The sequence below is a fragment of the Alligator sinensis genome, unplaced genomic scaffold, assembly GCF_000455745.1.
Source record: "Alligator sinensis unplaced genomic scaffold, ASM45574v1 scaffold344_1, whole genome shotgun sequence".
Lineage (NCBI taxonomy): Eukaryota > Metazoa > Chordata > Crocodylia > Alligatoridae > Alligator > Alligator sinensis.
The window spans coordinates 731,494-744,182 of NW_005842427.1; the positions used below are offsets into that span (position 1 = coordinate 731,494).

The following is a 12,689-nucleotide window of genomic DNA, read 5'->3' on the forward strand; positions in this document are numbered from 1 at the left end:
ACTACCTTTCCATATATCTAAATGGATCTAACATGGCAGTGGGTAGGTAGGCCCAGTGTCTGCCTAGGCAGTGATTACAAGGGGTGTCTATACACACGCTTTGGGGTGGAAGGGGAGCTGCTTTAATTAGAGAGGCTCCAAGAGCCTCTCTAATTAAAGCACCTGCAGCATCATTCAGCATCCTGCCCTTCAAAATGGTGCTGGGGGCACTTGAACTAAAGTTAGTTTGATGAGCACCCCCACTGCCATTTTGAAGTGTGTGGACACTGAATAGACATGAGACAGAGGCTTCTGGAGTGCATTAACTAACACACTCCAGCAGACTTGATTAATTGAGTCTGCTCTGATGAGTGCTAACTAGCAAACGTTGGAGCAGATGTCTGTCACGTGTATAGGTGTCCAAGAGTGTCAAATCCCAATGCAATGTGCTGTGTCCAAAGCAAGCAGGCAGCTTTCCCTCAGAAGGCCTGGTGTGCGTGTGACCTTGTGGTTGACCAGCTTCCATTCTCCTAACCCAGGCCTCTATGTAGGGCACTGATTCTCAACCAGGGTGTCGTAACTCCCTAGGGTGCCTTGAGATTCTTTCAAGGGTGCCACACAATCTTAGTACTATTAAGCGTGCAGACATGAGTCACAAAATAAACCCAGAGATTTCATAAAAGAATCTATAGTATTAAAAGCATTCTGCCCTGTGGTGGGCTTTCTGAGTTCTGTGCAACAGAAGAATTACTCAGTTATGTTTCTGTAGTCAAAATTCGAGTAAAAACGAAGAGCTGGCATTTTCTGAGCGGTGCCTAAAGTCTAAAAAGGTTGAGAAGCAATGGTGTAGGGCAGGGGCAGGCAATTATTTTGACTGGAGGGCAGCTTAATGAGTTTTGGTGAGCTGTGGAGGGCAATAAAAGTAGCCCCACCCCTTGACAAGTGTCCCACCCCCTGGTTGCCATCTTGGGACCAGAAGTCCTGCCCCCTAACCTCTGACCTTTGCCACTGGAAGTCCCTCCCTTTGCCCCCAGAAGTAGTCCTTTTGGGCAGGGGGTTTGCCATCTTGGAACCAGAAAAAAACCCCAAATTATATACTGAAAATCAAACATCCACAATAATATATTAATTTTATTTTTTAAAATGTTTTGTCCTGATTTGTGTGCATCTGCCCAGTGTATATAGAGGTGATTGCATAATAGTTCAAAATGAAGTCTTGATTTTTTATATTGAGGGGTGTGGGTGGGTGGGTGGGTGAGCATGGGTTTGTGGGGGTCTGTGGGTGTGTGTGTGGATATGTGTGCACGTGGGGTGTGGGGGTGTGTGTGGATGTGGTTGGGTGGGCATGGGGGTGTGTGTGTGGGTATGGGGTTTGTGGGACCTGTGGGGTGTGTGGAGGGGGAGGGTGCCTGGGAATGTATGTGGGTATGTGTGTGCGGTGGGGTGTGTGTGCGTAGCAGTGAGCGAGGTTCCCTCCAGAGGCACATGGGTGTGTGTATGGGGTTTGTGGGGGAGGGTGTGGGTAGGTGTGGTGTTTGTGGGATATTTGTGTGGGGGAGGGTACAGTTGTGAGTTTTGCGGGAGAGGGTTTGTGGGTATGGTGGGGTATGCATGGGAGTACCCTGTGCGCACCCCCCTGAGCTGGTCAGCACCCACCCCTGCCCCGCAACAGCCCATGCATCTGTGGTGCCTTCCCGTCACTGCCAGCGGTGCATAGATTCAGCCCTACCCTGCCCTCTGTGCCCACTCCACCCTGTCTGGCCATGGTGTGTCCTGCCACCTCTAGGCATGCGACAGGGCTGGGGCGGCTCTGCAGCGGGATTGCTTTTGTAGGTAGCTCAGGTGTTGGTGGCTCCTTCCAGCTGCCACTGGTCCAAGCCCTGTGGTACCAGTGAGGACCCATGTATGCAGCCCCAACCATGCCTACTCCAGACTCGCCTGTCTGGGCTGAGCAGCAGTAGCAGTAGTGGCTCCAGGCATAAACTGTTGCTCAGCACAGGGGGAAAATGCGCCTCCCTCCACCCACCACCGGGCAGTTTTTGCTGCAACCACCTGGAGCCCGTGCCATGCCAGGCTGCCCTGCATCTACACTGCCATCACCACCACCTCTGGGCTGCCCAGCACAGCAGAGGTGACAGTGCAGGGCAGCCCAGTGCAGCACAGGCTCCGGGTGCCTGCACCAAGAACTCAGAGGAAAACATTTTAAAATCTTATCTGGGTTCTTTATTACCACATATTGATTTAAAAAAATACTAATTTAAATGAAGGATAAATCTATCTTACCAAGTAAAAACTCTTAGAGAGATAATGCCAGGCGGTGAATTTGGCTCTTTTTGTCCTCAGCACGTACCACACAGGCAGCAAGAGTAAAAGGGTAAATTCACTCACATTGCTACCACTGTTGTGGCTCAGTGCTATGGCAGAAAAAAACAAGTAGAGAGTTATCCAGCAATTTTCTCCCCACAGCCTATTCAGTCTCTTTGCTGTGACCAACAACAAAAAGACTCTTTAGTGCTAACTGGTGGTTCTTGGGCTATGAGTCCTTGTTGTTGGGGAAAGAGAATGAGACCACAAATCCTATTTCACAGAAGCCCATGTAGCCTGGGGCTTAATGAACCAAAAGTAAAGGCTCATCTCCCATCCATGAGCAATGGCAATCCTTTCTAGCTGTTTATCAGAAAAGCTGAATGGTAGCTGTTTAATGCATGATAGGTCAATACCAAGGAAGCAGTTATCGGAGCAAGAGACTAAAAGCCATCAGCTACAGCGCACAGCACCTCAAACAACCTCCTGTCAGTGGTACAGGTAGTATAGCATAGCATAGCATAGCTTGGCAGAGTCAATGGCAGAGACCATCCCATATTCCACCAATCACACTATTGCATGTGCACCAGTGTTTCATCAGTTACTGCAGGGAGTACACCAACTGCTCACTGATCCCAGCATGGCACACCATAGCCTCCCACCAATCACAATAGCCTCCCACCAATCACAATACAGATTGCCTAAGTGTCCCACCAATCACAGCACAAAGCACACCAATCTCCCACCAATCCCAGCTCAGACCATGCTAAAAGCTGGTGGGGCACACCATGACACACCAATATTTTAATCAGCCTTTTCTTCCCAAAGAAGAATAAGATATTGTCCTACGCTGTAAAATGGCACTGACTGAACCAGAATTGGAAAATCACTGAAAAGAGACTGCAAGCTACTGAATATTTGGGGGGATTCTAAATGTTTCTGGCTTTCAATCCTGACTAGAGTTTCTTCCTTCATTTAAAATTGCATTCCTTTTTAAAAGAAGAGTGAGACGAGAGGATTAAACATCTTCAGCTCTTTAATTAAAGTTTAAAAGATCTGATCCATGGGTGAAGAGAACTGGAGAAGCCACATTAGGGAAATTGGGAGCGGGGAGGAAAGGATAGTACAAAAAAACCCCATTAATTGCATGGACAATGGGGAGTACACTTGCAGAATTAGCCTTTTATTTTATAATATAAAGCAAAAGCTTTATGTTCCAATTTACAAAGCACTGAAACCCATCTGACCAGTCACCATTACTGACCTCTGCAAGAACAGGAGGAAAACTGAAGTGCCCTTTTTTCCAGAAGAAGGGAAAAATGCCTTTGTTGCTATAAAATGCCTTTGTATTAGTGTAAGAGTACCTTGGAACTTCCCTTGCCATACACTGCCAGCTGCAAATCACCTTTATGTAGACCAATCCTTAGAGTAGAAAAGGGTTGGAAGAGAGGAAGCTAGCGGGCATTGCCTGTTACAGTGGCAATGGCTTCAGCCCGGTTCAAATAACGAACTCCTTTATTCTTCCTGTTTACCAAAATTAATTTCACTTCAAAATTGCCCATTTGTGCCTGTGCTTAATAATATATTCATTCAGGAGCCTTCCCTCTCTGGGATTCTAAAATGCTTCCATGGGCCAATTCAGACCATTGTAAGGAATTGTAGCCTGTATCCCTCAACAGCTCATGAGAGCACTTCATAACTGCAGAAAGATGCAAGCAGTTTCTATGTGACTAAAATATGTTTTATAACCAGGCTAATCCTTGGGAGCTGCAGTTAATACAATGACCTGTGAGTACAAAAATGCTTATGATCCTTGTAAACTATAAGGCGAACAGATCAACTGTGAAGTGTGGATTCCCACTTATCTTACTCATGAGAATTGTTAAAGGCAAATATATAGTCTTCTTCATGAGCAACATAAGAAGGATTTGTCCCTTAATAGCAAATGAAGAGGAAAAGCTGAAAAATGTTGGCATTGCTGTTTCCTATACTTAGAATGCAGAAAGCTGGCTTCAGATGCAAAAACAGTTTTTGGGTGTTTTTTTTTAAATATTTGGTGCCTCAAAGAGATGAAGAAATTACAGTGAGGTAAAAGTGGGGTACTACATATCTACTCTGTGGTAACTTTCATGTGTCTGCTCCTACCCTGCAGTAGCTGGGAGCTAAACTTTGGTAACTCAGCCCTCTTTCATTCAAGGCTAAACTTGCCTGCTTTAGCTTTCGCTTACCATGGGAGAGAAGCAGATGCACAAAACAGCTACAGCACAGCAGCTGACATGCAGTGAGTGAGTCCTTTTAACGTGCTACAATTTGTTTGTCTGTCCATATCCTCAGGTCCTCATTTCTTGTGCTTGAGGACCTCAGGCAGAACTCTGCAGAACCTGAACAAGAAGATTGCTGGTAGTTGCAGACAGAGCTGCAGTATCCCTCCCTTCAGCTGACAGAGAAGGACTAAAATGTAACCTCTCCACCCCAATCCAGCAAGCAATGAGAGGCACAACTCATGTTACAGCCTCACATGACATTTCCCGTAGGATCTACAAAGGTTTTCCCAAGCCTTTCAGCCTTGAAAGCGAAGTGAAATTTGAAATCCCGACATTCCAGATGTAAATACATAGAAAATCCTTCCCCTCCTTCTCTCCTGAACAGATACATTTTAAACCTTTGGATCAGTCTTTATACAACATGAAGAAGCAGGAAAGGGTAAATATACACACACACATTGGCAAATTCACAATATGTAACTTTTTGCTTTGCAGTTCACCTACACAGAGGGCAATTTAGTAACCCATAGGCTAATTTACATTAATACAGTGGCCACTGATTTCTGATTTTCAGCCCACTTACATTAATTCTACCTTATCAATTTCACAGATTTTTAATCATTACCCTGGATTCCTTCTTGCATAAGTAAGATCGGAACCACAGGCTGTTTCTCTGATAAGGTTAGAAGTAAACCCAAACTAAGCTAACAAGACAGAACAATCTGAAGATAAAAGGGCAAAAGTATCCCTAGACTGCCTATGAGTTGTGCTTGCATAGAACCCAATAAGACTAGGACAATGGAAATCTGTGGGCATGGGGAACTGGGAGACCTAAAGATGTCAAATGGGCCAGCATGCGGGTTTCACATGGATAGCAGCACTGGACCTTGGTCACACGGACCTTCTCATTGTGAGTGACCCCTGGACTGAAAACTAGTGCTCTTCTGGCCCATAGAGTTGGCAGCAAAAAGAAGATAAACCCATAGCACCAAAAATACATGAATGCATCTAAGTGGAATATCATTTTGAAAATCAGTCATGATTAATTCAAGGCCAAACAACCTGAATCCTTTCACTGCAGGGTGCCATATCAAGATTATCCAGCTAGCCAGTATATCTGGTACAGCTGGAATGACCTTTCTGCCCAAAACGTACTGTTCATGGAAAAAGATGTCACGCAGGGACCTCTTGAGTTGTAGTCATGCAGAATGGGATGGATTCCCTAGGGATGTTTCTCTTGGTTTGTAACTGGGTGGGTTTGTGCTCTCAGATCGTATTTCCAATATGTCTCAGTGCAACAACCATAACACAGTCAAAGTTCATTTGAAAAATGAGATAGACTTGACCCACAGAATTCAGATCCAGGTGCAAATCTCCCACATGGAGCTCTTATATGGTGTTCTGGTTCCACCTATGACACAGCTGGGTCAGAGTAGTAGAGTTTAGATCTGGATCATGACTACTTCAAAGCTTTGGGGTTGAAAGCCACCAGTGTTTCAGATCAGACACACTGAATCTGAGCCTCAGAGTGTGGATTCAGACCTAGACCTGAACTCATGCAGTTCAGGAGCCTGAAGATCTGGTGTTCTACTTTTTTCTCAACCTCACCTTAGCTTAGAGCTTGCAATGATCCACTCTCAAATCTGGGCAAGCTTCATGTGTTTGGGTGGGAGTGTTTTCCATAGGTCTGTACCAGGGGACTTTTCCTTTATGATGTGGATAGTTGAAAAGTTATACTTATCAGGATAAAATAAACAAAAAACAACTTGTTGTTGATGGCACTGTCCATGAAGTAGCACTAAACTCCTGCAGTGGAATTTTCAGGATTCTGTGACCTTAACCATGCTGCTTGGTGGGGCAGTGGTGGACGTTCCCCTGTGGTTATTCGGCACTGCTGAAAATCAGGCCAATAAGCGTTTCGGCAAGGAGGTTGAGAGCAGGGTCAGGGAAGAAAGGAAGAGCAAACCGATGTCCAATGATACTTGGAAAGAGTCTTTAGATGTCCTAGTTGGTGGGACAGCTACTCATGGGGGACAGCCACCTGCCCCAAGTGAGAATGGGTCAGCATCCTGAACTCAGATCATACAGAGTCAAATCTAATCATCATCATCATCATCATCATTGTCATCGTCGTCGTCATCGTCATCATCATCATCGTCAACATCGTCATCATCTTCAGTGTTTATCTTCCCAGAAAGCACATCTTCTATCCAGTCTTCCAGCTCCTCAGCTGTGGGCAGGTCATCATCATCCTTGATTTCCATCCAGATGCTGTCGGCCTGCAAGGACAGGTAAGAAGAGGGATGCACATGGAATGAAGGTGGGATTAGCTCACTTCTAACATGGGGCGGTTTTAGGATTAGCTCATATACTTCATGGTGGTAAGATTAACTAACTTCTCTGAGAAGGCACTATGATTACTTTGTGCCTTTCCCTAGGAATGGTGGATTATTTTATATGTGCAGCAGGGGCTGGCAGAATTAGTCCACAAGGAGGTCTGACATACTAAATCTGTGATAGTTGCATTCTTAAACTATTCTTAAAGCTATTTAAGTGCCTGAATCAGCCAGAGAATACCACACCATTGGATGAGATTTTTTTTTCCTATTGTCTATCCCTAGGAGTGCTGGGATTATTTTACATGTCCATCAGTCCCTCTGTATCTCTCCCTGGGTGTACCTACACATGATATTAATGGGCATTTCTATGCATGTAAGCACCACAGCACTGGGTGCTTTGAAAAGCATCTGGCACCGTGACACTTGCAGTTCTATAAGTGGCAAAATGCACGGCAGCACAGAGAAAATGGTGGCAGCGCACTTTTGAACTAAAACACAGTGGAGGGGCTTTAGTTCAAAAGCGCGCTGCTGCCATTTTCTGCTCACTGACACGCATTTTGCTGCTTATACAACTGCACGCAGCACAGTGTGGTTTGCCTCAGCTCATGCATGGAGCAGACTTGATTAATAGAGTCTGCTGCGAAGTGGCGGATCTCCGGCTTGTCGCAGGACAGAGAAGTATGGTATAAATGCCCAATGTGATGCAATAAATTCCAATGCAGTTTGCATTGGAGTTTATTGCTCCTGGGTGCAGCATTTACATGTGCGCCCAGGACCATAGCACGTTGAGTCAGGGTGGCACAGTCCCAGTTGACAGGAGATCTGGGGGGTCAGTCTGCCAGCCTGGAGCTGCCCCCCCCCAATTCAATGTGCTGTGGAGGGGCTGGCTGGGGAACAAGGGTACTACAGTGTGGGGCTAATTGGCAGGCAGCCTCTGCACTGAAGCACCCTTGTGCCCTAGCCAGCCCCTTCAGCATCTACACGTGCATTGCGGCAGAGTAAATAACTCCGCCATAGGATAGTGTTTGGGTCAGGCAGTACTATCCTACCGCAGGGTTAATTAGTTTACTCCTGCCTAATAGTGCCACATGTCAATGGTGCAGGGGTTTGGGTTGTAGCCGTGTTGGTTTAAGGACATAGGCAGACAAGGTTCCTTGGGTGAATTTGATATCTTTTATTAGACCAACCCAAATGGTTGGAGAATAGTTATTAAGCAAGCTTTCGGGTTCAAAAACCCTTCGTCAGGCTAAGGAAGCTTCAGCAGTTGGTGTGTGCTCTTCCTGGATGGAATGAAGAGTCAATGGTGGCACTTTACTGTGGAGCTAATTAATCATCTGCAGCAAAGCACACGTGTAGATGCCTCCCTCCCACGAATTCAAATTAAGATTCAGATGCCTAGTGATGCCATTAACTGCAGATATCACATTAAGAGAACAGGTGCATTCAAAAGGACTGATTCCAAAGCAACTATCCATCTAGATAGCCCCTCTTCATGTTATATACAGTCTCCTTTTAGTGATTTTAACTGCCCTCCCTACAAAAGCCTGTGAATTTAGCTTCTATGTTAGATATTCTTAGATAATCTTGTCAGAATGAAGAGAGAGGTCTCTTTTATCATGCTCTTTTTGTATGATGTACATAGGACTCTACAGCTGATTGTTGATCTGGGAATAGAACTGTGCCCCTAAGCAACTGTCAAAAAATGCACAAAGAACTGGCAAACTGACATTAGTGCTACACGTTCCTGGAACAAATCTTTACATAGTAGAAAAATGAACATTTTAATACTAGGATTTAATGCTCCTGAGACCCCAGCAAGTCACAACAGCAGTGACTGAGTCACCCAAGCTCTGATCCTCTGAGGTGCTGAGCCCCGTGGACTCAGCAGCTGCGGTGGTAACACATGGGTATGTTTTGAGTTAATTTGCACTCTCTATGGTAACACAGTGGCAGGGCTTAAAAACATTGCCAACTCAAGGGAAATTCCATGTGTTTGTGGAGTGCTGCTCTGCTTCCGGTTTTGCTGTACATACCCAGAGCTACCTCGTGCTTGCCCCCACCTTGGACATGGGTGTGCATGTGCAGGGAAAGAAGCAGCTGAAGAGAACTCCCCCTTTTCCTCTGCATGACCTGCTCTGTGCCAGGTTTGCTGTGGGGCTCTTTACCAGCCAATGCAAAGTGGCAGAGGGGGCTTGTTAATGCTGCTGGCAGCGCTAAGGCCCTAGGGCATGTTTTTAGGCAGGATGAAGGCAGGGCCGAGCCCTTGCATACCAAGCTGGCTGGACTGTGGAATGTGTGAGAGGTGCCTGTTGAATAGATAGGACAGGAGTTCCCCTCCCCAGTCCCCCTGCCTGCCTCTGGCATTGACCAGGATTATGCCTTCTCCCCTTCCCCGTCACAACTCAAGCTCTTAAGAGTCAGGAATGTTTTTGTGATTGAACATTAACCTGGCTTGAAAAGGGCCTTTGGTTTTGGGCTACAGGAAGTGTGCAGCTGGGGAGGAAAGTCTTTGCCTACAGCTTGTGTAAAGCCTATAGAAAACTAGGGATTAGTAAAAGCCCATTAAAAAGAGAGAGAATAGGATGGCATGGTTACTACCAGACATGTCACTCCATACAACTGGTGTGTCCTGGTCCACTGCTTCTGTTCCCTGTTGTGTTAACACCCCAACCCTCCCATGCCGAGGTCTCAGTTGGAGGTCTCAGATTGCCAGTGGTTGTAAAGGCAGGTACACCTACTGATGCTATACTACCTGTTGAATCAAATTCTCCAAGGTACCAGTGGACCCCATTGTATCCCAGTGGGATGGAAGCCTAGGAGAATCCTTGCAATAGGAGATCCTTTGCAAGGTGCTCCCACCCGTGTCAGCTTATATTGCCTCCTCAAGCTTTTTAAAGATATTTTTACCTATGCAGCTGTCTGTTAGTGAACATCTTTCCTTACACAGCCAAATTCTACCCTTCTTTTTTTACCCTGCAAGTACCCTCTTCCCTCTTTCCACCCTTAAGTTCTACTCTGTTTTTCTGCTGAGACCAGCAAAATGCCATTCAATGAGGACCTGATTACAAATGACCAGTGGAAGAAGATTTCAAGGGAAATGATGGAAATTTCACTGCATGAGTCATTAAAACTAAAATGGATGAAGAACAGGCTGTAGGGAACAACTCTGCACAGGACAGAGGTGGTCTTCAGATGTCTAGGTAGGAGAATTGTGACCAAACCAATTCTCTAGATGTGAATGTGCCTGAGATATTCAAAATCCAGCTTCACCCACCCCACTGGTCCAGGTGTTTGGTATTCTTTTCAGTACATAGGGGTGCCATCCTTGTCCCACTCACCCAACAACAAAAATCCTATTGACTTCAATGGCTCAGACTTTCACCCTGAGTCTTGCCCCTCTTCATGCCTCTGAGTCTACAACTATCAGATTTACTGTGCCTGTGATACTCACATCCGTGACATTTACCACTCCAATCTGTGGCTTGAATAGGTCAATCTTGAAGGTCTTTTCCCAGTAGGTGATAAGCTGCAGCAAAGAAAGAGAAGCTCAGCCAAGGCTCTTTAAACAACCTCTTCCTACTAATCTATCTAGCTGGCTGATGGCAAAAACAACCATGCCGCACTGAATTTGGAGTCTGGCCTTGGAAATCCAGTATGGGTTGTCTTGTGTAGCAGTTCAATGTGCCAACCACTGGGGTTGCCCCTACAGCATCCATTTACAAGTAGAAAAGCAAGAGCAATTTCATCAAGTCCGGCATGCAAATTTGACTGGAACACGGATGCAGAAGGGGTCACTCACAGTTTGATGCGTTACCTCTCAGCTTTTTCCCATGTCTTTTTTTTCTCCTCCTCTACATTCTGTGCATGCTCTGTGGTGATGGACAGGCTCACATACACTCAGCTAAAGAGGGAAATGACCCTCTGCCACTCACCAAAGGAAAGTCATCAGGGTCAATCCACACAATGCTCAGGTCAGGGTTGTTGGTGTTGTCCTTGGCAACTTGCTTCAGAATCTCCAGGAACTCATAGCCATCTGAAATGATACATGAACCAATATGTCCCAATCACACAAAGACAGGGATACAAACTCCTTGTGCTTTTACAACCTCGAGGCTAAGGATGATGGACAGGTCTCCTGTTCATTTATAAAGTTCTTGGCTACTTTGTGTGTCTTAAGATTATAGCTGCTCCACGATAAAAATTTTCGAGGGCCTTTCCTCAAATTAAAAATGAAGTGTTATAATCCTTCTATGAAATGGGTCACTATTATTATCCCCTTCTTGTAGAGGGGCAAATCAAGGCATGGCATGATTGAAAGGAGGATTTTTTTAAATAAAAGCTATCCCATTTAGTGTCACAAATCCAATGAACTTTTGTTGACTTGTGCTCCTAAATCACTTACGTGCTTTCAAAAACTCACCCTCAGTGATTCACTCAAAATCCAATAGCAAATTGGTGGCAGAGCTGGCGGGAGGAGGGGTGGAAAACCGAAATAAGAATCCTAAATGCCAAGTTCCTCAGTCTTTGCAGTAAATGGGCAGTATCTGCCATGCAAAACAAACCATTTCCCTATATAGTGTATTATTTTATCTCCAACAGTGGCCAGTGTCAAAAACTATAGAAGAGGTAGTCTGATTATGCTTTGTGCCATGCTGTACTAGAGAGAAGAGCAATTTCTTTCTGACCTCTGCTGGTGACCAGTTTAAGCCTTGAATCAAGGAGACTGAAAATCCTTGCTGTTTAATCAGAGTGAGGGCAACTGCTGGCATATATTTATTCCCCAGTTAAAAGTTCAGGAATGTCCTGGTTCCTGATCACTGCAAGACATGTCTCCTGCTTCCTAGGTTGGGTGTGGGATTCTCATGGCTCCGGGGAGGCAAGGCTGCTGAGCTGGTCCAACAGGCTAGCCTGCTGCCAGGTTGCATTTGCTCTGGGAAATTTGATCATGCCAGGTAAATTATTAAAGTTAAACTGAAAGGCAGAAGACAGGCCTCCTTCTGAGCAAAACTTTCTCATGGCTGCTTTTCTGACGGGTAGAGACTTCCCTTTGTCCTGTTGTGTTTCGGGCAGGGCAGAACCCAAGTAGGAATAAGGAAGAGAGCAAAAGGGTCTTCAAGTGAGTCACCTCCATGTATTCTTTTACACTTACACAGTGATCAGCAAAAGGAGGTAGGACAATTAAGGTTTTGGGCTCTCAGAAGGGAGACCATGTGTGAGACTCCCATCAGTCAAGCATAATAAAAGTCAGAGCTGATCCTAATACACTTCCTTCTTTCTGTGGGCAAAGCCAGGAAAGGGAAAATGGGTCTCCTACCTGGGTCATCCTCTTCAGCGAAGGCCACGATGTGGATTCCATCCAGGTCATCCTCCTGTGGACAACAAGACTATTACTGACCACTCAGGAGGGAGGAGGAGAAGGCAATGTGAGAGGGTGGTTGGCTTGATGTGGGATGCATTTGGAAATAAGGAGATGCTATGAGAAGGAGTGCTTGGATGAGGAGGATGAGGAAGAGAAGAGCATCTTGCCAGTGAAAGAGAGAGAGAAGTAAACACGGCTCCATGAGCTGATGGAGAGAGGCACTGTTTCTGTAGAGGACCTCCTTCCCTCTGGGAACATGGTTAGTACAGAGATATTTGTCAGCTTCTTCAAGTGTGTCTGTGCTGCCAGCGGCCAGAATGTAGGGCTGAGACCATGCCATACCCCATTCACAGGTGCCCTTTCTGGGTTGATGAGGGGTACCAGTGGCATCAGATAAGCCAACCCAGCCTTCTGTGTAATGTGTGAAGTGAGGCGGTCCAAATA

General features: G+C 45.7%; 1 protein-coding gene across 1 annotated transcript in view; it reads right to left on the reverse strand.

The window, feature by feature from the left end:
- Positions 1-3,301: 3,301 nt before the first annotated feature.
- Positions 3,302-12,689, reverse strand: part of CASQ2 (calsequestrin 2) — a 45,119-nt gene continuing 35,731 nt past the window's right edge. The window contains exons 8-11 of the mRNA XM_006030168.3: positions 12,201-12,255; positions 10,819-10,919; positions 10,338-10,412; positions 3,302-6,826 (exon numbers count right to left, since the gene is read on the reverse strand). Coding sequence (XP_006030230.1) covers positions 6,644-6,826; positions 10,338-10,412; positions 10,819-10,919; positions 12,201-12,255 — 414 coding nt within the window. The 3' untranslated portion in view covers positions 3,302-6,643. The remainder of the gene's footprint in view (positions 6,827-10,337; positions 10,413-10,818; positions 10,920-12,200; positions 12,256-12,689) is intronic.